Genomic DNA, 25,576 nt, shown 5'->3' with positions numbered 1-25,576 from the left:
GTATCGAAAAGATTTTCGAATATCAAGGCTACGCGTTGAAAAGTTTGTAAACGAATCTGAAATCTTGGATATCTCTAAATATTCGATTGAAAAGAATTCATACGGTCGATAGCACAAATAGATTTCAAAACGTCCTACTTATTGATATTGAAATGGAATTGAGTTTACATTTCTAGCGGTTTCTCTGCGATAGCATTTTACAAGAAGAGAAAAAGAGAGGGAGAGAGAAAGCGAAGAGATATGCTTGTGAAAAATGCAAAAGGAATGAAAGATCGAGTGAGAAGATCAAGCATGGCCAGCGAGGCAAGACAAATAAATAGGCAGCCGTGATAGCGTAAATAGTAACATAATATCGCATAATGGGGGCATAACGCGCCACGATAATGCCGTCGGTGCATCACCGTGAAGAAGTTATGGCAGGTCGGCCTTTGTCCGACGCGAGCGAGCTTTAAAGTAGCATTATTAAAGCGCCTTAACTCGCAGATCCCCCAACAGGATCGTGTCCTTAGAGCGCTGCCCTGTCCATGGATAGCCTCGCGAGGATCGTAAATTCGCGTCCGGGACCCGCAGTCTCCCGGCTACTTGCATCACTCTCGTAGCTTCATCCAAGAGAGGACTGTAGATCTCGAACAACACATTTATCTCGCGAGATAAATTCGCAAATGTCGGTTCACGTGTTCTCTTTATCTATCTCCCATCTTTCTTTCTTCCTTTCCGCGAAGGATAGGAGTGTTCGTGTTCATTTAATATTAAATTTATTCGTTTTAATTGCACTGCCTATACTTTATTTTTATCCTCCTAGTGTGCCTCCCAATTTTAAGACACATTTTATTTTATAAATGGAAAAAGAGCAATAAAGCATTTTAATTAACAAGCTTAATAGCGCATAATATAAAATATCTATCAATAATATAATATTTTTCTGTTTACATTAACAATCTCTGGAAAATATTTTTTTCTCGATTGTTTTTTTTTTCGGATATAAAAATGTAAATGTTTTATTTTTAAGCGCGCAATTGGAAAATTTAATCATAAATTATATATATATAAATGCCTTTAAAATTATAAATTTCGTCGATAGACATTGAATGTATAAATGCGAAATTAAAAGAGATCATGCATTTAATCGATAATCAAAGATGAGACGCGGTATGTAACGTGAGATTTACGCAATGACCACATGTGATAATTTTATGAGAAATTCACTGAAATATTTCTCCCGCGCGGCTCTCACGACTGCTAATCGACTCTCCTTAATAATTGCCTCATTATTGCGCATCGTTGCGCCGTCCGATATATCGACGGTGTACGCTATTAATAACACTTTACCGCCCACGCATCGCCCTTGCCGCGACTATAATGTCTTACGTATGTACATGCGCACGTACACACGTTGCACGACATTAGAAATCGTGAAAAATTTGCCCCATGTTTCACGCAATTGTGCGTGATTCGACGCAACAATCGCGCAGATGATTAAATCATTAAATTGCCTCGTCTTAGGAAATTTAATGAACAAAAGCTCCATGGGAGATAAATTTATGCTTTTCTTAAGATAGATTTCTCGTTGTGAAAATTACAACATAAAAAAAGAAAATTTTTATTCCGATTTTTTCACTTGAAAGTCTTGAAGAAATATCTAGACTTATATTTAAAATATTTGAAGAAATTATTTCTTTTTTAACTGACGTAACGCATTATTTGAAAAATACATTTATATGAACAACGGTTATATATATCAGAAATATAATCAAAAGTATTTCCGTCAGATTTGAAAATATATAAAATGTTTAGAATAAAAGATTAAGTAATTCACATAGGAGACATTGAAAGACGAATGTCATGCAAAACAGTTTTTTTTTTCTCGTCAAGGTTATTTTTTTAGAATTATCGCTACTTTCGCAACATTCTTTTTAGATTGGATTATATTTCTATAATATATGTATATTTTGATAAATTTTTCAAATACTGCTCCGGTCAACATATCTATTCGTGCAATGTCTGTAGAATGAAAAATTAAACTGACCGAAATAACAGCGATTTCATCAAATTTTGTTGCAAATATCAATTAATTTGGTATAATGATTAATATAAATATAAAAGACATAACCATTTGATGTGCAGAAAGGTGATTTAGTGAAACTGCTATCTTACTTATTGTTAGTACAATAATAAATACATGATTATTCGACGGGAGTCCGCTTCCGCGTTCGAAGGGGCCCCTTGTCATTTATGACACAAGACCTTGTATTGTTGCTTTTAGATTATTAGCCACGTGCCAGGCACTTCAGCTACAATTTAATTCGATATGGACCGTTCTCCGAGTGTCGCAAGATCGAACGGTGTAAAAAAAAATCGACGACGCAAAATCTTTGAGCTACTTATTGAATTATGCTAAAGAATTGACAAAAGGCAAATCCGTTTCAAAACTGTGAAATTATCTTTTCGTTCAAATATTTTAAAAGAGAGATAATTAATTTTTCCTATAATTGAATATGTAAAATAGATCTCTCTATATATATATAATAATAGTTTAATTATATATATATATATATTATATAACCTAGACTAAAAATAAAGTCGGAAATAACTAAAATAGTCGTAAAAAAAATAAAAGAAAAAAAGAATCGTTGAATATAAATAAATATATCATCAATTGCAGATATCTATATCCTACAACTTTTTATTGGCGAATTCTTCTTTTATTTTTTTCTCTCGTATCATTCGCAACATCTCGCAATAATGTATCCTCTAACGTTCTTCTAATATACTCGATTATTGGCCATATTATGTGTTACACATTTCGATCGCAGATACAAAGGGACGTCGTGAAATAGTTATGCGACTTTTTGTCGTCGAGAATTACATCAACGCGACTCTTCTCTCCTCTTTCCCCGTCCCCTTCCGCGCTCGCGGGCGTGACGAGGACGACGATAGGAAGTTACTCGTCATACAGGACCACGATTTGGAAAACCCGAAGTGATCGACCTTGAAGCTGCCGGTCCATTCTGCCAGCACGGAGAGAGGAACGACCACCTCTTCTCGACACGCGGCAAGGAGGGAATACCTGCATCTCGTGAAAGGGGGAATGGCAAAGAAAAAGATGGAGAAAAAAAAGAGAGGGAAAGAGAACGGAGGGAACGAGAGGCGTTACATCTCCAGTTGTAAGACGACTGTGAATAACTCGATGAGTGAATATAACCGATAACAAGTATAAAAAGAAGGGACAAAAGAAAGAAGAGACAGGACGCATTGTAGCTTTTCCATCTCGATAGAATACATTATATTAACCTTATATAGACGTAATACGTGTACTATAAATAAACGTATCATAAAACTTGTAGTTAAATCGCATATTTAAGAATTTAAATTTTTTATTATATTTTTATTTTTTATTTTATTTTATTATCGTAGAAATAAAAAGAAATTAGATATATGCATGTATTTTAAAAAATGTAAAATTTATTATAAAAGATAGACAAAATATATTTGATAAACTAAACTACAAATAAAAGTAAAATAAAAGTAATAATATACCGTGGAGAAGAATACATGTTTCAAACATTGAAATATAATATTATTAACGAAATGAAACATTTTTGAATTTAGGAAATTTATCACAGAAAAGAATAACAGATTGTCCAATTGAAAAGGTATAATTAAAATTGGCTCAATAATTACTAGAGCTCGGCGTATATATACCGACACTTATCTCAAGTCATCAGAGAAAAACACTGTGTCAAATATCTTAACTTGATGGACTTCTATTTAAATGTAAGCGCCGAGCTCTAGTAATTATTGAGCCAATTTTAATTATACCTTTTCAATTGGACAATCTGTTATTCTTGTCTGTGGTAAATTTCCTAATTCAAAAATCTTTCATTTCGTTAATAATTATATTTATAATAATTATATATATATACTTTCCTCTCTCTCTCTCTCTTTCTCTCTGTCTTTTTCATTTTCGCGAGCGAATAGCATTCCAGACGCGCATCCGCACGCGCTGCGACGTCGATCAGACCGTTATGACATAATTTATTCGTTAATAAGCGGCGATCTCGCGAAGCGAAGCGAGAACGAGCAGCCCCGAGGGGCGAACATCCACGCTACACGAGGTAACGACGGTAATGACGATAATTACGGGAGTCCCTCCAAGAGTCCCCCCTCGCTTCATCGCGATGGACGCGAGGCGCAACGGTACATCGGCTGCGCGATGCAGATCGCTCCGGAAATGCAGCCCGTATTCCTCCTTGATCGTATCTAACATACGACATGATGGTCGCGCCATAAATATTCCTTTACATTTTTCCTCGTGACAAAAATGACTATTATACTTCTGAACTCTATGTATAATATTATTTAAGGAGATATTGTAAGATATAAAAATACATGAAGCTTAACGCTTAAGAAAATTATTTATTTCGTTTGGAGAGAGAGATACTTAAATTTACAAAATTTATATTTATATAATTTTCTTACATTTTTATTTATTAGTTCGCGTGAATTAGTCAATAAAATAAAAATAAGATTCAATTTTTCGCTGAAGAAATGCGACGATAAATTCTCTCAGAAATAACTTTTTCGTAATAAAACGTATAATGTTTGATACGCGCCATAAAATAATGACAATGTTTTGCATTTAAAAAGTTAAGGGAACCATCGATTTGTAACTACAAGTGAGATGAGTTTTTCCCCGAAAAGAGAGCTGGCGGGAAGATGCATCTATCGAGTCGCGTTTTGTAACCGCCATGCTGGCAACATTTGCGGCATATCTTATGCGCGCGGTAACTTATGTTTAATTCAGCGACGCGAAGCGTGGTTCGCATATGTGGAGGAACCGGGCGTAGATCGAGCGTAGATTGGTCGGGTCGAGAGAGTGAACCCGGTGGACGCAGTCTCCGAAAAAAAAAAAAAAAGAACCGAACGAAAAATGCAGAAGCGCGTAACGAGTTAAAAATAAAACGGCGACGACAATTTACAAGTAACGTTTCTCAAGTCTAATCGCCGGTCGGCTGTCAACGGAATTTTTCATCTCTGTTTACGAGATATCGAATGCGGAGATCTTGGAAACGATCAGAAAATAATATTCGATTTTTCCATGTCCGTCTGCACATTTTTTAATCCAATAAATCTATTTATTTCCGGCTTTATGTTTGAACGAGAAAAAAATTTTCGCGACATCGATGTTTGATATCAAGTAACGAAAGACAAGGGCGATATAGAGAGCAAAAGGAGAGCGACCGAATAAGAGCGTAACACAAACGACACACTGCTTCTTGAAAGCTTGGAAAGCCTCTCGCGTAGGAGTCGCACAGTTTTCTCGCCCACAAAACGCACGTAACCGCCCTATTGTCATACGAGCGGATTATATCATGTACACGATACACCTACAACGAAGGAAAGGACGTATATATTTTCTCAAGTTTATCTCTTTGTTGACGCAAGGAAAAAAGGATTCTCTCAAGCTGATATTGAAAGGCTTTACTAATCGTAAACTCGCGTTACAATTTAATCGGAAAAATTAATTGTGTGAGACCAAGAGTGAAACAAAGAGAAGTGATAAAATATTCTCGAAAAGATAAATGTTAAACTTAAATTGAGACGCGTATGATTCTTGCAGAAAAAAAATCACGATATCCTCTCCAGTCTCGGCAAAAGATTATTAAATCCTATGGTTCACTTTGATAATATTGTAAAGTATAACATATTTTCGAATAATCAATAAAGTTTTCGATACCTTATCCTCGAAGAGTATCTAAAGTACTTCGCATTCTCGAAAGTGAAATTATGCGATAAGATAGATCAAAAACAATTTTCTCTCCCCAACACAAATGCCATTTTCTCGTTTCGAAATTTCGCATCCTTTATGTATGTAACGCATTATCATTTTCCAGGATAGCATAACGAGAGCATTCTCTCCAAACGCCCGCGCGTATGAGCAACGCGGGGGCGAGCGAGTCACGAAAAGAGCACGGCGTCGATGATGCTTCCCCGCTGAAGACATAACATCGTCATGTTTATGACGCGTATAGCGACACGACAATTCGCATCCCCGAGAACTGTTTGACTGTTTTATCGATGATGTGAAATAACGCGACGCAAAATCAATGAATTTTTGCTCCGTCGCGGATACGATATCTTTTTTCTCTAGGAAATTTGCATCGTCCTTATCGTCGGGAAAGGTACCGTCGCGATGTAAGGTGTAATACGGTATATGGACAGACATATTGCGAATTTAAAACGCGCAATCTATCGGTTTTCTGTTTATCGCTGTCATTCTTTTTTTTTTGTTTCTTTCTTTAATCTCGGCGCCGCCGATATCGCTTCATCGATATTTGATATCTGTCGAGATCCGTCCCCAAGTGTCTCCTTTAATGGAGCGTGAATTTTGTGAGCGCGTAAAAGACGCGGGCGAATTCCTCTGGCGCAAAAGCGAGACTTTGCGACGAAAGAAATCCAAGGGGAGACAGAGGCAGGCGTTCCTGGAACGTGGTGCTGGGGCGGACAAGCCATTCTCGATGGAGCAATACTCTCTCCGCACGACGACGATTGTCCTCGCGGTATACCTGTGGCATTATAATGGATTCGAGCTAAGGGCACGTATTGAGATATCAGTACGCGGTCGTGCACCGGTAATGGTCTCCCGTTCTCAGAATCCGCCACTGTATGTTCGCGCCAGATAGGATACGCGTATGTCGCCGTCGTTTATTCTCTTTCTCCACAATCGTTTCATTTTTTTTTTTCACTGTGATATTCGATCGATATTCTTTCGAATCTTCAAATACGACCCAAAGTTAAAATGAAAATATTGTTATTCATTGAATATTCTTTTATTCTGAAACTTTATTATATCGATTCTTTATAGAGCGCGAATCTATCTTGTAAAGAAAAAAAAAATACACAAAACTGACTTAAAAATAAAAAAAAAAAAAAAAATTATAAACAAATAACAATTTCGGAACGCTAATAGATTTTGCGTTTACAGGAGCAACATTATCATTTAATAAAATTATTCCCTGACGTTCTATCAATATTTGTGCTGAAAGCTTAAATTTTCTTTAATTTGACGTTCATGCATTCCCAGATTCGTTCTTTAATTTAAAAAGAGGTACATTCTAATGTTATTTTACTCAATGTTTTACGGAGATTGTAGGTATAACAATTCAACTTTATTCTACGAAATGTACAGTTGGAAATTATTGCTGATTGAATGTATCCCGTTAGAAACCGTTCGCTTTAAAGCCGCTTACTTTTTACAGTTGAAGCGCTTGAGGTAATAATAATTATCTCAAAGAGATAAGCCAAAAAAGTTTCGACGTAAAATTGAGTAATGCCAAACACACACACACACACACACACACACACACACACACACACAGACAATTATTCTTCAATTCTCGTATCTAAAACGAGCGACGCGCTTCCCCTTCCATTGGCGATCGAGCACGCACGTTGTATGTACAATAAAATCACATCTTTCTTCATTCTTTCGACACGCATTTAAAAAGAAGAGGGGAAAAAAGATTTATTTGCGCACGTTGTTGACGCTCTAAGCGTCTTCCGTGAAATTCTACTGTTTGCGCGAAACCATTTCTTTCTGCTACGCTATACGTTTCCGAGTGAATGGAGCTCGTCATAGTCAGACGGCCGCGTCGCACGCGGGAGATACCGTTGCACGTGAATGCACCGCGCTGGTTCACGCATAACTTTGTACGACAAAGTTTCATTCTTTGCGGCGTCGTCGAGTCTGGCGGGCATTAGCGTGCCTTGCGCAACGCATGTTTGCGCCTAATATTAGAAATCGTCATTTTTCTCTGCTCCTCCCTTCGCCCCTCATGTTATACATATTCCTTACGCATTGCAAGCCTTCGCGCTATGCAATATTGATTTCCAGGAAAAAAGGAAAAAAAAAAAAAAGAAAGGCAAATAACCATGATTGCCAATCTTCAACAATAGTATGTGTCACTGCGATCGCGAATATTCACTCGCGATTGACTCTACCTTTACTCTACTAAACATTTCTTTGTTAGTGCTTTCGAAGTCTGATGTAACGATTATATATAGCGCGCTGGTTTTTATTTTTTGATAAATAACGCTTTGCAAGGAACAAGCTTTCGGACTTGTTTCGTGTGTACTTCGTGTCTTTTCGATTAGCCGCGTCCGTCGTAACTTTCGTCGATCTCGTTTAAACGTTTGTTCCATTCGCACATCGAATCGCAGAGACACGGCGTACCTGGATTTTCTGATATCGACGTGTGTACGATGCTCGTAAAGAGACAGACCGGGACCGGTAAAGAGCAGCGAGAGGAGAAATGGAAAACGGTCACGAGCGTATACGGCGTCGAGTATCGTAAATCACTATCGACCTATTCTATTTAAATGAAACTCGTGTTCTCCCTCTCGGCGATGCCGTCTCGCACTCTTGTTGCTTCTGCAAGCAACCCCCGTCGTATCTTAAGAGATCTTCTTTTGCTACGCGGGACCGCATTGTTAATGAGAAATACCAAAAAACTTATACTTCCATATTCTATTCTAATTTGCATCAATATTTATCGCGTAAATATTTAATTTTAATACAATTTTAGTACATGGAATAATAATATTTTGCAGCTCCCTTTATCATGTTTCCTCTTTCCTCCTCCGTGCATTTTAAAAATCATCTATCGTAAACGTAGCTGTTTTAAATATTATCTTATATTTTGCATTTTATATTATATTTAATATTATTTAATAATATTTAATTTTATTATATTTCTGTAATTGTTTTTTATTATTAAATTTTATTCAATGTATATTTTTTAATTACGTAGAAAAAAAAAAAACTAATTGTAAAAAATCATAAAAATTAACTATACCATGTTTTATGTGACATAACATATGTATATATAGCGTTAAAAAGCTTTCGACTCTTCTTTCGAATGGTCTCGCTTCGCATCAAAATGTCAAATAAAATTTGATTCTGAAGTATCGCCGATCGTCAATCGCTCGTCGCACTTACCCAGTCAACGTGAGGAAGACAGAGAGAGAGAGAGAGAGAGAGAGAGAGAGAAAAAGAGAAAGAGAAGCATCGAAAACTCGTTCATTAAACGCGCGTAGTGGCTGCTCCGTATGTAGGCAACTCGCGGACAGAAGAAGCGGAGAAGCGGCCTAACGGTAAAAGTCACGTACCGAAGAAACTCGGTTGTGCCGCAGCGGTTGTGCCTCGCGAGAGAATCACGTAGCTACGCGTAAATACCACGGCGTACGCACAGCGTAACCGAGGCGAATCGGCGGAAAGCGCGATTACGCCTCTGTAAGTCTGTCTCCTCGAAGGGAGCCGCGAATTAAGACCCCCTAAGAAAATTTCTTTCTTACGCGTATGGAGAGCAACAGAACGGGACTTGAACGGAACTTTAAAGGCTAACATAAAGGAGATTAATAAAATGTTTGAGATATCCTCCGATTTGACAAATTTTTCATCAAGAGTTTTAATTATCACTTAAAAAGAATTAATTTCTTCAATGTCATTTATATAAACTAATATATATTTTCTTTTTTATATAAATGGAATATGGATATATATATATATATATATATATATATATATATATATATATATATGTATGTATGTATGTATGTATGTATGTATGTATGTATGTATGTATTTTTATTGGTGATGCTTATGAAATTATTAATATACTGAAGAATTTATAGCTACAGCTTTAAACAACGAATGTGAATATAAAAGGAATTATAACAGTGATTAGCAAATCATTACATTTTCATAAGTATATGTTGTAGAAATTATATCCATCATCCATCCATTATAACGCATTTGCGCAAAAAGGAATTGGAATAAAAGAGAAACAAATTATTATGGGCGTGACTTTCAGGAGAGCGTACATACGTAGTGGAAGGTATACTTTTCTCGGCGTAATAAAATAATAATGATAAAAGTTGCAAGGTGAAGTCGAAGAAATGCCAAGTTCCTCTTTATACCGATGAATAGTCGATAATTAAATATTCCTAATTTACTTTAAATTACTTTATTTCTTCTGAATGGGACATACCAAGAAAAAGATTCTCCTATATAAAATATGCTTAAGACGCAATCAACTTAAATTGATTGTTTTCATTGATTGTATGTTGTAATATTTGTAGTCGCGACAGTGTTTAAAATCGACAGGGAAAAACAAGTACATCGAAATGTTGACAAATTACAAGATACTCGTGTAAACATTGACAATGTCAACACAGCGCTTCTCTCTTATAACAAATTAAAGAATTCTTATAATAATCTCCTACACAAATATGCGCGATGCGTGCGAAACATAAGTGGAACGTATGCAGCGATAACGTTCGTTGTAAAACGATCGCTTCTTTCAGTGTTTCTTCTTTCAAATCGCGTACTTTCGATCGTCTTCCTTTTGCAATAATTACGAAATCCCTTGTCGCTCTTAAATGACGCGCCGTACACACGGAATCTATCGAAAGTGATGGTAAAAAATTTAATAATGTAATTAAAACTATACGCTAAAATAAACAAAAAAAGTTTCAATACTAACAATTGGAGAAATTGGCAATTAATATTGAAATAATCTTCAGTCAACATGAATACACAATTCAATCATTTTCGAGATCATGAATAATTACTTTGATATCCATCGACTCTGAAAGTATTAGTTTAAAAGAACTGTCAAAAGAATGTTTTAATTTAATATATGTAATATATGTAAATAAATGAACATTTAACTGCTCCTCTGTTTGCACTTTTAATTACATCTTTGCATTTGATCGCGTCTTTGTTAAATTACTTTGTTAAATACTCATGTTGATTAAACTTTTTTTATTTCAACGTATAATTGACATTATTAAATTTTTTACCATCACTTTTGATATTATATCTTTTATTTTACATATTTATAGTACACACAAATACTCTCTTCTTTGTTAATCCGTGTCGCTCTTTCGTACGACAGCCTGCCGTATGACGGTAGTGACATGTCAGAAGAGAACGTGTGGAGAACTTTCAATACATGATACGAAATAGCCACATATCTTTCGTTTGACCGCGTCCTTGGATGTCCTGTTTATCGTAAGCTAATAATACGGCGCTGGAGTAATTTATGAGATTGTAATTTATGCGCCGTGTGTGGCGCGAGTATTTTAATATTTTATTCGCGAGTTTGCGCGACACAAATCTTATTTAACGTTATTATATAGAGATCGAGAAATCTTCGTTTGTATCCTTAAATCGCGAAAATATGGAAAATAAGATTTTTGCATGTTATGACATGCCGTAGGAATATGATTACCCAGAGGAGAAAAATTAAAGCAAATTATATTCGAATGCCGAAAGAACGAGAAAAGATTATCACATCAAGATGCCGCGCGCTAATAAAATATATTTTTCGGAGGACGACTGTCACAGCCCAAAAAGACTTGGCGGATACTTCGCTTGAGCGACAAGACAAAGGATATTGAAGCGTAATGATTGTCGTAAATTTCGCGAGTTAACATGCCAAGAATGGATCACGGGAAGGATTCTTAGAAGCGCATTGTGCGATCTTACGTAATTGAAATTCATTGATCGTAAATTATAAGGAACTTAATCGGCAATGTAATTGTGGATGTTTTTTTTCTTTACAACGTGGCTTTTATTGACGATGGTTCGATCGACATTTATTTATTTGCACGATGACGTATGAATTTGCATGCGATAGATCGTGGGAACTCGCATTTCCCAGGAACACTTTCTTTTTTTTTTTTATTTTTTTCGTTTTGCGCAACAACACGAGCCGCATGAGTCCGCTTTCCTCGATGGAAACTGCGAGAGGAGATATCGAAGGGGACGATCGACCTTTCGCGAAAGCCGCCTTTCGAAAATCCAGCGCTCTCGCCTTGCCCTGCCCTGCCCTGCCTTGCCTCGCTTCGAGGAGCTTCGACCTCGCTCGATTTACCTCGCGCAACGCGGGTAAACGCAACCCGGGAGAAAGAGCCGATTTGCGTCAGTAACGGCCACCCACGTGCGCAGAACGCCGCCGAACGCTGATTAATGTCCTCGATTTCGTGCCCCGGATCGATCCTTAGATCGTAGATCGCAAGCGCCGACACGCAAACCGACGTCGCTCTTGCGAGGGCCGTCTCGTTCGACACAGCTAAGGATTGCGCAATCTCGTCCGTATCTCTCGCTTGCGTTAGCAAGCGACGACCTTTCATGTCCCTTAAGTACATGAGAACGGTACCGCAACGGTGTTGCGTTAATTATGTTAATACACACTAGCGAACCCTCTGACACGTCTGAAACTTGCCGAGATTTCATCCCAGAGCGACGGGAAAATAATGGTAGCTTTTCATAGACAGGCCTGCATTAGCGCGTCATATTATCTCGAATAATAATCGGATGTTTTACATTGTTTGCGCGATATACATTATAGATTATAAAATGTAATAATCATTTCTCAACCAGTGCGTCAATATTTCTCGAGCCATTTTAATTTGTGATACTCTAAGAAAAATATAAGTACATTATGAATCAGCTATTTTCAAATCGTAATTATCCTACAAATCTGTATTTTCAACCGGTTGGCAATTGGCCTTCGTGAAAAACTTCATGTATATGAATCATTAGTCTTAATTAATTAGTGCGGTAAATTTGCCCTCTCTCTCTTGACCAATCTCTCCTCTACATATGCGTTACTGCCTTTTTCTCGCTGATTTCAGAGTCTACGACTGGCAAGAGCCTCTGAATCATTCTTAAACTCCGAAATGTAATGTATTGCCGAATATTGCGTAACGGTTTTAAGACACGAACTTTTCAAAGTTGAATACCGCCCCTACAGGTATTTCTTGCTTTTTATATATGCTTTCTGCATGTTTTGCATTTATATTACTCTGTTTCCCTTTATTTTCGATAACGTACTTTACTGTAATTCTTTGAAAAAAGAGATAAATCGACAGATAATATCGAAATATTTAACAACAAGAAAAATTTAAATCTTTGACTTTAAAGTTCGTAAAATCATTTCAGGTTATTGAAACAAATAAAAATGCAAATAATGATTAAAGCAGCTGCAGGAATAATGATAAGTTACATATCGGAATTTAATAGATTTTTCATTGAAAATAATATAGATTCTCAGGCCGCTCGCAAAGTCAGGAGCGCACCAGAGAAGACAAGAGGAGAAAGGTGAAAGGGCACCAAGAGAGGGCGAGATGCGATGTCGCAGTTCCGAGAAAATCAACAAGGTCGCCTCGAATGAATCGAACGTGCGTTCTACCTTTATCTCTGCGCTGCGTGTACAATAAAGTTAGCGAATTTTTAACGTAATAAATATTCGACAATCGATATATTATATGAAAAGAAATCTGTAAGAGAAAAAGTTTGACCGTAATTCTTACGTAATTTATTATGTCCTACTGATAAATTGAAGAACATATGTAAATGACTTGCGTATATTATCTATAAGTTTTCTCAAGTGTAACAACATATGTGATATAGAAAGCAGAGAAAGCCTTCGTAATAAGTCTTTGTACATAATAAAAATGATATTTATCGAATCTCGTGATGTAATTTCGTTAGTTTTATTAGACGCCATTTTATTCCGCAGCTTTAAATTATCTTTTTGCCTTTTTTTCATTATTTCTTTGTCTTTGTATAACATCGAAAGCCAAACTGGCGGATTGTATATTCAATCTCGATAAATCCATTCAATCGGATAAATCCACAAAAGATTTCGAACGCGATGATCGAATCACGCGATATTAAAAATCAAAGCAAATCATCATGAGATATAATATACATGTATATTCACAATCACGAGCCTCGCGATGTCAAGAAGAGGAAAAAGCAGACAGAGGGAGAAGAAAAAAAAAGAAAGAGAAGAAGGGGCACGGAAAGAAGTCGAAACCATAAAAATCGCGCGGTGGAAACGAGTCTGGTGCAATTACTATCCGAGGCTGGCTATCCTCGGATCAGGAACGAACGACCAACCACGCCCTCGCTAATGTGAGCCCGCGCGAGACAGGATTTCGAATTGGCTCGGCAAGGACGCCTGCTATATACAATGCCCCCGCCGGCACAAAGACCGGCTACTGACAATTTTTTAATTACGCCCTGTTTACGCGACCACGGGACTCGATACGACTCGACACGACATGCCAGGCTTTATCGCCGACAATAAGTTTCGCATGATATGAGCACGCGCTTTTCCACATGTACATCGGTGACCAAAAATACGACAATCTGGACAAAGACTATGAACGAATGAGAGAGAGAGAGAGAGAGAGAGAGAAAAGGACGATCGGAATGAGAAAAGTCTGAATTTTCTTGCCTCCTTTCTACACTAGGCAAAGTATTAACGATTTCTTAAGGAAAATTTAAGGACCAAGCGATAATACATGAAATATATAAAAAATAAAATAATAAATAATAAAGATAAAAAAAATACGCATAAATAAAATTTTTAAAAATATTACGCAATCAACACAACAGTTATGATTACATTGCTGAGATAAAATCAAGATCAAAATCGCAAAAATATTGCATGTAAACAACGTCTTTTATATTTCTATTTCATAAATGTTAGCATTATAAAAATATGCAACCGCTATTTATTTCAATATCAGAGAGAGAATTTTGTGCGTAAATATTTAAATCTTTTACGAAAGAGAGGCGCGCGATAATAGACTCTTATCCACGAAATATAATCTATTATTCGGAAAGCAAAGTTCAACAGAAAATCCTTAAAAATGTTGTTTAATCGTATGTTAATTATTTCTTGTTTCTTGCGTATATCGCGGACGATAAACTCGGATACACTTCTTTGCGAAGATCTCTCTTGCAAAAAATTTCTCTGCCTTTTAATTTCATTTTTTTTTTCAACTATGTGAAAAGATAGATCGATTATTCCGGAATAATTATTAAATTATTTTTTAAATTTAAAAGATAATGATAAAAAATATATCTCTCAAAGCATAAAATCATTTATATAATATTAATAATTGCCACATTAAACATTTAAGCAAATGTATTTTATGCAAACGTAATGCAAAAACAATTAGATCCATGTTAATTATATCTGTAAGTTTATTGAATTTTTTATTGTTTACAAATCTTGATGCAATTGCCAATTAATTTAATATCATCTATTATCCTTTTAAACAGCATTTTAGAAATTGATTTTTATTATTACAAAAAAAAAACATTTATGATAATGTATTATTCTATTAATATTGAATAACATCAGTCTGTGTTTCTAAAAAAAATGTAACGCCGGATAAGATTATATAAAATTTAATATGCTATCTCACATAAGGATAAATTTATCTAAAAATAAACTAAAGAGTATAGAGATATAAGAATTTAAAAGAAAATATTTACAATTATATATACATATTATATATTCTGTTAATATTATTCTGTTTAATATCAACTTCTAAAAAAAGTGTCTTAAAAAAAATGTAACTGCAGACAAGATTATATAAAATTTAATATGCTATTTTTACTACGTAAAGATGAAAATATTTACAAATAAACTAATAAATTTTTGGAGATGAAAAAATTCTAGAAAATAATATTTATTTTTATATCTCTCAAATTCCCAAATTTTAAGTAATTTTTAGTAATTCACTTCAATGAATCGATTCATCTAAATATCGAAGAGGCGCCTAAATAAAACGAAACGACAACTCTGTCTGGTTGGAAATTTTCTAAAATAGGTGAACAACGCGCGATTCGCGCACAATAATACGGATGTCGTGTCCAAGCGACACGTTTTGCGGAAGACGACAAACGGTGCTCGGTAAAAGTTGCGCCGCCAAGAAAACCGCGGACCGACAACGGGTTTCGCTTCTGTTTTTACCGCGAAATTTTCCATCACGTACCAGCCGAGTGAATTTCTCGGTTCTCATACTCAACTATCGACACTGCTTATAGTGGTGGTAGATTCGAAAGTTAGCCTTGCGTACGACCGACTCGCCGGCTCGTGTCTTTCCTCGATAGGACCGTAACTACTTTGACGCGTGCTATCTCCCGAGAGAATCGGATCTTATCACAATTCCTTCCACGGCTATGACATTTTGGACGCATTTGTATCAAGACAATGAAAATCTTAATATCTGTCAATTATATTTTGCAAAATATCAATCTCTGAGATACAACGGTACGATAAAAACTCGGTATTTGCAACTGCGCGAATCGCATCTATTTATTCAAGTTTTCGAGTTTACTCTTAGAAAACGATTTACGATAGAAAATTCATATCTAACGCATAATGTGAAAAAATAATCAAAGAATCGAAATTATCAAAACTCACCGTCTCCACCATGTCGAATCCTCCTCCGTATACCATATCTCGTTCGCTGGCAGCTCCAAACTTTTATCAGCTGCTGTCCTCGCGCGCGAGGATCGATCTCTCGGCGCTCTCAATCGAGAGGAGAGATCGACTTTATTTCGTCTTTGCGCGTCTTTGTGTCGACGACGACGACAAAAAATCCACCGGATCCTCCTCGTCCCGTAGTGCCGTCTTCTCGTTCGATAGATTTTATCCAGCCGCTCTATCGCGAGCTAACCTCGTCTCTTCGTCTTCGTTGCATGCGCGACCGTGCCTTTCGCGAATCCTCGCGACCCTCGCGCGTTGCGTACAATCGACCGACTGACCGTCGCGTCGCGCCGAGCGTGTAGCGGGTGGCGGGAGTTGGTGGGCGCGCGTTCGAATCGAACCGAGCGCGGCCGAACGCTGCCGAAGCGGTTTCGAGTTCCGAGCGCGGGCGACCCACTAACTCACGCATGCGCAACCGCGCGAGTCACCTCGACGCGGCAGACACGTGGTCCGCTAATTTCCGCGCTTAATGACATTTGCGTTTATGTCGCGCGTTATCCTTATCCGCGCGGAGGATCAGCATCACCACAGTGATATGCACGCGACAGTGAAATTTTCGCGACGAGAAATATATAAGATCTTTTTCCTTGATTTCGTCGCGATTGATTGTAATCGCGATAGATTCGGGGATGCGTTTACGATATTTATCGAGGATTTATGTAGTCGCGGACTATATGATGAAAATTTTTATGGTGGATAAGGATTCGCAAGTTGAACGTAGCGCGCATTTCGCGACGTGACAAGAAAGACGGGACGAGCACACTAAGAGTGATCTACTAAGACTGGGCATGCGCGCGATGTCTTTCCTCTTTTTTCTTAACTTGAACTATCAACAAGCAATCGGTCGATTTTACCTATCACGTAGTAACGTAGTAAAGAAGAACATGGTAAAAAGTTAAAAATATTTTGTTATTCGATCATTCGTACAGAGCACAGGCGACGAGGCATGTAAAGCACGAAAAGGAAAAAGTATGCTGAAGATGCGCGCTGAATAGGAATAGTCCTTCAATACGATTTGATTAATGTTGTATCTAGGTGTTTGGCGCTTTCACGAAATTGTAGCTTGACATTTGGCTATGGCTTTTGTACAATTATTTGATTCCCTTATATTCCTTTGATAACGTAATCGCAGTATGTTTGCAATCACATTATTGTGATAATATATTAGTTATTTTACAAATATAAATATTAAAATACTTTAGACACTTAACATAATCAAAGATAATTACATCGAGTAAATTAGAGAGAAACAAGAAATCGTACTTTTCAATATGTATTGTAATTACAATTACGGATAATTTTTAATGATGTACGTTGTTTTATGGCATAATGATATATGATACGAATGGTATGCATGGTGCTGTTATGCGCTGCGCAAGGAATACGTATAGAAATGTTTGAGCACACGTGTTCATTTCAAAGTTAGCGCTCCCATAAGTCAGAGATTGGAGCAAGTGCTATGTGCGTCACGCACTCTTAACTGCATCCTGTCCGTATACACACCAACGTAATTCCATTACTTTCAAACAATGTCCTGCGATAGGAGATCAAGATCTGTACCGCGAAGGTATATAGCTTGAAGAGGAGGAGGGGGGGGGGGGGACAATGCTCTGAAATATTTTTATCGATAGGGGTTAACGAAAACAAACGGAATGCAATACGAAAATGATTCTTAAGCGAGAAGACAATGCATTCTCTCTCTTTCTCTCTCTTTTATTCTGTCAGTGTACTATAGTTGAAAAACTGAGATATACCATGGTAGCTGAAGCGTATATCTGTCATAAGACCACGCGCGCACACCAACCTTGATACGATAGTAAATAACTCGCATGTGCGTAACACGCTCCTTGATATCATAGTCCCGGCGTGGCGCGGCGTGGCGATTCGCGCGAGAGCGCGCAGGCATTTCGCGTGGGCGATTAGATCCGCGACATGGGATAAAAATCGGCACAATGGCCCTTTGTGTGCCTGTCCGTTCGCGAGACGGTTCGGCGATGGCGTCGCGCGACGTTGTGTCGGCATGTTGTCATTGTGAAACGAATTCCAGGCGTTTTTCCGGATCTGCGCAATGCGTAATCCGTCGCGGCTTGCGTAAGCGCCCACCTTCGAAGAAATGAACCGCTTTCCAAGGGTGGCCCGCCCGCGCCGTTGCGTCGCCGATCGGCTCTCTTCGTTCTGCGCCGGGATATGCGTGATTGCGTATGTCGAGGATCGATGCATGTTATAACGCACAGTTAAATCTATCTCGCCGACTCGGGAATATTATTGCCTTACAACGCCGGGTGTTATATTTGTATTATTACCAAGAAAATGTATTTCGTAACGCGCCTTATTACTTTCCTGAAAAAGATGATGATTATTGTGTATATATGTATGTGTGTATTACTCTTACACTTTAATGCGTTTTGTCTCTTGTTATTTCTCATACATTTCTTTTTATTCCCGTTATTTATCACAAGGAAATAAAACTTATGATAATTATTGTTAACAAAGAATTCATTTGATAAAAATATATTCGACAAGATTTATTATATACATATGGTAGATACGTTATCTAATTTCTCTTGATTCTTTTAATTTTATAAAATTTATATTTAAGAAAAGGCAAATCTTTAGTAAATTATATAATAAATAGTTTATGTAACAAACAGTTCAATTTTTCACGTGTAATAACAATTGCAAAATTAATAATTTCCAAACTATAATTTCGAAGAGACCTATAACAATCTTTTTCCGATCCTGTCCTTTTTCATACTGTTACGGTCCGTGAAAGTTGCATCACGATCTCTCAGAATTCCCCTTATGCAATCGATCGCAACCATCACGTAGGACTCATAAGATCATTCTCGCGCATATATATCTCAATCTCGTTTTGTTCAACTCAAAAAAAAAAAACTATAAGTAATATTTAAAATATATAAAAAAAGAAAAAAAATATATATATATATATATATATATATATATATATATCCTCACATATATTTGTAAGTACAAAGTATTTAAATTTTTTTTATCTCAAGCAGTCTGATTGCGCGATCAATATTGACCACAAACGCACAGGTGTTCGCTATCGATCGATCTTTTCTCATTACGAAAAAAAATGCATCCGGTTAAGAATTAGTTAGCTTTACTCCAGACAGTTGTTTCTAAATAGATGTGTTTTTAAATGCGATTTATACATCATACATATATGTGTATATACATATATATTAACATCGTCATATACATATATATAAATTTTACAATTTAATTTTATGTGATATTTAATATTATTTCTGTACATAATATGAAAACGCATATAATCGCAATATTCGATCAACGACAGTATGAAAGGCATTTGCGTCATCACTATGACGGAACTCGAGAGGAGAAAGTGCGTTCACCGAAAAGAGTCTTGATTATGTTTTATACATCCCCGAACATGGCAGAGGGAAAGGTTCTCTCGTGTGGGAAACGCGAAGGGCGACAAAAACAATAATTCGCTAGACATGACGTCCGTTGGACCAACGTCGTTTAGTTGAGAAAAAGAGAGAGAGAGAGAGAGAGAGAGAGAGAGAGAGAGAGAGAGAAAGAAAAGAAGAGAGAGCGAAAAAATGCGAAAAAAAGAAGCAGGATTTACGTCGTAAAGGAAGAAAACAAGACTGTAAAAGTGCAATGACACTTTTATGTCCCTCCTACGCTAGCCTGTGAGAGCTAATTTGCATTTCCGTCGAGAAATTAATTCTAGAAAGAATTTCTGTAGCAAAATTGCAACATATCAATCAATTTAATTGTAAATTATCATCAACTTGTAATAATTAAAACATTTAGCGTGTCGATTGATTCTTTAAAAATGAACATCTTAAAATATCTACTTCTTTTTTTTTTAAGTCGCGAACACACAAAATAATGTTAATCACAAAATTCAAATTTTTATAACTTTCCTGTTTTTAAAATTTAAATGATATTATATTTCTAAAAAATTGTTATATTTTTCAACAAATACATTTTTTTCACTTCATACATTATAAAATAATTATTCTATTAAATTTTTCGTTTTATTATTTTTATTACTAAATTGAAATAATTACTTTTTATTTTTTTATTATATTATTTCACATATTCTAATTTGAATTGACGAGTTTATTTAATTTAACGAGCTCTCTTCAATATCAGCAGCAGGTTAATCCTGTGACTTATGCGGGAGAAGAAAATGATAGACCGCCACTAGATCATTATCAAGGAATTTTCGCGTGTTTCCGTTCGATCGGCAGAAAATCATTATTTTATCGCCGATGAGGCATTATCTTCCGACAATCGGGGTAATAATTGTCCACCGCGTAGCCGAAGTCTCGGTCTCGAAGATATCCCATTGTTCGAAGGATCCTAGCCCGAGATAGCAGATATTTTTCATCGTCCCGCATCTCCGTAACGTTCGCGTATTGCGACCACCCCGTGGTACCACCTCGCATGAGGTCTCTGGAGCATACTTAGGCCTCGTGCACACAGAGAAACGAAAGATTTTGTTTTTCGAGCGAGACACGATCCGCTTTGCGATATCATTTGCTCCATTTTTTGTTATCCCTTAATCTAAGAGTATCAAGCGTCATCTATATACTCTTTTAAAGTGAATCAGTAAAAAATTCACTAATTATAGAGCTGGTGACACAAGATTCCATTAAAGATCGATGAGTATTTAATTGATCTTCAACGAAAACACTCTGATCCTCTGTCTTGTGTCTCACTGATTATGATAAGTAAGATTTCACTTAAAAAATCTATAATAATCATATATATTTTGTAAGATATATTTTGTAAACATACACATCATGTACATGATGTGTATATTTCTACAACTTTTTCGATTTATTTTGAATTACTATTTTTTGCCCCCACATGCGCATATCAAGAATGAATGATAAGTAATATTTAAAAATTCACAATTAAATACACACATATTATATTTTTTTATTAAGCTGTAACAATTACAGAAATGTAATCGCAGAAAGCTCACCTTGCGACGTCGCTCGAGATTTTTTTCTAAGATATTTTCTCGCGTTTCGTTATTTTCCCGGGATCATGCTGTCGGAATGGGCGAACTTCTGCCGAGGATATGCGCAAGATCGCGTTGCGCGAGTCTAGCGGCAGATACGACGTAATTATGATCGGCCATTATCTATCGTACGAGTAACATACGCTGCAGAGTTCTCGCGCAAAAGGCTACAACACGCCATCGCAATTCGTATATACATCTATATATATATATATATATATATATATATATATATATATATATATATCGTAACCTTTGCGAGAGGTGCACCGCGCCGTCGTGTCGCAATCTCTCACAATACGCGGCGTTTGCCGCCGCGCGCGCCTAACGCTTTTATCGCACGAATTAATGGTGCGCGGCGTTTTTTAATAATCCCGCTGATTTATAGAACGCGCGCCGCACCGTTCACTCTTTCTTTTCTCTTTCCTTTCTTTCGTTTATATTCCAATACACACGAACCTTCCTTCATACTGGGACAAATAATGAAGATCGCGTCGGGCTATGCGCTAGAGAATCCGCTTGTGAGAAGAAGAAATTTCACGCCTATTCTACATCGCGTCCCTTTATCATTCGTACTGCTCCTCAAAAGAGAATATTACCTATTTTCGATAAAAAAAAATTAAATTTCTTCCGCTTCGTCCCCCCCCCCCTATTTTAAATTTTAATGGTAAAGCGAAAAAATATTGTAAAACTATTAACTTATAACTTATTCTATATAGTTATGTAGAGACTGCCTAGTTTTATTGTTAGATAGCGTTAAATTATAAAGATTTCTCCACTAAAAGATCATTTCTGTAATTTATTATATGCAATTCTTTCTGGTTTAGAAAGCAGCTTGTTAAATGAAAAAGGCTAAAGAATTTGTATGATTTCCAAACATTTCGTTGGAATAACAAAATCAATTTGTCAATCTTTATAAAATATAAGAGCGCGAAAAAAGGGGAAGGACGATATAAAAATGCTCGTATCTGCGAGAGATATAGATTTTTCTGATGTTCCTGAAAGAGGAACCTCTGCACTCGCGAATCGTTGTGAGCCGATCTTAACGCGATCGGCGCTTATTGAGAAGCAGCCGTGATATGAGATAGAAGAAGAGCAAGATGGTTTGATGGTGCTTGGTAAAGAAGAGGGAAAAGAGAAGGACGGGCGTCCACCTTCTCTTCAGGGTGATCTTACCGTGCGTAAATATAGGGCATACCACGTAGCGAGTGCACCGCGAAGGGTGACCCCGATGACCCAAGTGGTACCCGAAGGCAGCCAACCTCGATGAAGAGGACGAGCCCGCGAGAGGAGCGTGAAGGGAGGAGGAGAAAAGGGGAGACGCGAGGGAGGAACGAATCGTCGAGCCGGTCCAAATGGAGAAAAAAGACAGATTCGCCAAAGAGAAAGAAGAGGAAGAAGAGAAAAAGAGGAGAAGGTAGAGAAGGACGAGTAAAAACAAAGAAAGAAAGAAAAAGAGAGAGATGGTACGCTAAAGAGACGTACGTTCCCACACGAACCCCCCAAGATGCGTCTTGCCATGCTCGAGCCTTTGGACCCCCGATGCCCAGAAGCTGATAAAAACAACTACAAAACTGCCTACCGGTGTTTTCTGCCTTTTGCTCCTGCATTACTCCTTACTGCCGTCTCTCTTCGACACCTTCTTTCCGCTCGATTGACTATGCTCTCAGCTCTTCTTCATTTAATCTACACACAGAAAAATGCATATTATATTTAAGTAAATATTTGTTTCAAGTATTTTTTAAATTTATATATTGTATATAAATTTATATACAATATTTACATATTATCAGAAAAATATTCTTCGTTACAGAGGTCCATAATTTATATAAAGAAAAATCAACTAAATAATTATTTTTTTCAGTAGAACAATATTTGTCTGTATATAGTGTCGAGGGCCAAATCAAAGGCTTCTAAAATTTGATAACGCCTAAAATTTGATCACAACCGTAAGATATCAATTTTTTAATGACAAGAGAAGTCTATATTAGAATTTTTCTGTAACAAATATAGTTTTATATATAATCAATATATAATTTCTAATATCTCTTTCTGCGCATTATACATAATATAATTTTTATTCGAAATTAATATAAACCGTAATGTTAAAAAAAAACTGGAACCGTTACGAATCGGAATATATCTGCAGGGAGCACAGAGGGGTTTGCTGACATACCGGGGCGTAAAGTTTAAGCTCGCCGATGTCTGACGGCAAAATGCACGTGTCTTTACACTCCTCTTGAATTAACGTCCTCCGCTCATATTGTGTCGGGATCGCAGATTGCGACACAGATTTACCGTGGGAATCGCGCAACGATGGATCGCTTACGGTCGGCGCGCAATTCCACGACAGATGCATCGTCTGTGAGTCACACATGTGGGGAGCCATTGCTACACTTTCTATGATTCAGTGTCGAAAGAGAGTCGAGGGTACGTACCAGAATTGCAAAACTATCGTCGAGATCGGCGGATTATTATTGGGAAGGTATACATACATGCCGCGATTTTTATGTGCGAGCAAGAGAGAGAGAGAGAGAGAGAGAGAGAGAGAGAGAGAGAGAGAGAGAGAGAGAGAGAGAGAGAGAGAGAGAGAGAGTGCAATCAGCTTGAAAAATGACGCGTGAAATTGCAACGGCGATAATTTCTACGCGCGTAGAGATATCCATGTACAACGGAAGTGACTAATGCGATTTTTAATTTATCACCGCGTCATATGCCACTCGTGACGTTGATCTCCCCCTTTTGCTGAAGCAATTAAATATCTAAATCGGTGAATAAGAGATCTATTTATTGGCCTTATTATTGGCACTTCAACATAGATAGGCTTAATAAAAAAAACACCGGTCATTAAAATTCCGGATCTAAAGATCCTACATGACATGAGACGATACTTCATGTTCGCTGACAATTAACATTACTGCTAATTGAGAAATAAATATTCGACAAAATAAAAGTAAATTCAACTAAATATATGCAATTTATTTTTTCACGGTAATGAAAGAAAGATGAATGAGTAGCGTAAAATCGATAATTACTATTGTATCGTAAGTTTGATTTTATAGATTTATTCACGGACAAAGTTTCCAGAGAGAAACTTATCTGGCGTTACATAACATTATCGACAATTACATACATATTGATTATGCGCGCCTAAAAAATACGAGATGATCGCTGCTTTTTATGAGCGATATGAAACAGTTGATCATCTTGGAGAACAGTGTTTATTTAATATTTTAATCGATAAATTAAGCATCGACAAAAAGTTGTGCGATTTAAAGACAAATGTCTGATATTTTGATCGAATTATTATAATTAAATATATCATTCTTCCAGGTCTAATAAACTTACCATGCATGCGTTGTCCGAAAAAATTAATCTCTGTATCCTAAAAAATTAAAATAAAAATAACTTTTAATTTTAATTCCATTTAATTTCTAATTAATTAATTTTATATTTTATTATACATTTTATTTTATGTTAAATGTAAAGGAAAAAATTAATCTCGTTCTTGATTTAAATCAAATATTTAATTTTTGATTTAATTTTGGATCTATATTAATTTAAAACAATCCGCAAGTCATTAGTGGAAGATGAGAATTACGATCATTAATAAAAATAGCCATTAATCGCAATTACTCGAAGCGCGGAATTTGTGTGTTCGGATACTCCTTTCTTTTCTTTAACTCGGTGAAAGTGGATACGCTCGAGCTCCGTTAATTTATTTAAATTGCCATGGTCTCTCTTCGTGTGATTCCCAACGATTCGATTCGCCATTGTCGGTGAACCGTCGTTATTTATCGGCGCGTAATTTCGTTTCACAGTCAGATTTTTGTAGCATTGACGTCAGAATGAGTAAGAGGGAAATGTATTAAGATCGCACTCTCTTCTCTTTTAATCAGAAATATACAAGATTTGAATCTAACGTGCGTAATTATTAAATTAGCGAACAAATGAGCAAAGATTAAAACACATAATGTTAAAAACATACAAGTAGATATTTACGTAGATAGATTAACACAAAAACGCGAAATTATAAACGCAAGATCTTAAAATTGATAGACAAAATAAATGAAATTACGATAAAATAACCAGCAAAACTTTAACGTTAACTAAAAAGAAAATATTTTTTACTATTCACCAAAAAACTGTCAGAATTAAAATGTCTCATCACGTGATACAAATA

At 36.5% G+C, this 25,576-nt stretch overlaps 1 protein-coding gene across 2 annotated transcripts in view; it reads right to left on the bottom strand.

Annotated features, from left to right (window-relative positions):
* The window catches only part of LOC126855231 (DNA-binding protein D-ETS-4), a 44,152-nt gene extending 19,424 nt beyond the window's left edge, over positions 1–24,728 (bottom strand). The window contains exons 1-2 of one of the 2 annotated variants that reach the window (XM_050602690.1): positions 23,570–24,728; positions 22,976–23,079 (exon numbers count right to left, since the gene is read on the bottom strand). Coding sequence is in view for 1 of the 2 variants with exons in the window: in XM_050602689.1 (XP_050458646.1) it covers positions 16,296–16,331 (36 nt within the window). In the remaining variant the exon portion in view is untranslated. Of the gene's footprint in view, positions 1–16,295; positions 16,626–22,975; positions 23,080–23,569 lie in introns of those variants that run through there. The other variant, XM_050602689.1, reaches the window with a different exon arrangement.
* Positions 24,729–25,576: the final 848 nt, after the last annotated feature.

The sequence above is a fragment of the Cataglyphis hispanica genome, chromosome 15 (assembly GCF_021464435.1).
Source record: "Cataglyphis hispanica isolate Lineage 1 chromosome 15, ULB_Chis1_1.0, whole genome shotgun sequence".
NCBI classification, from domain to species: Eukaryota; Metazoa; Arthropoda; class Insecta; order Hymenoptera; family Formicidae; genus Cataglyphis; species Cataglyphis hispanica.
Note: the sequence above shows the minus strand (reverse complement) of the source record. Positions and strands in the feature narration are given on the sequence as shown.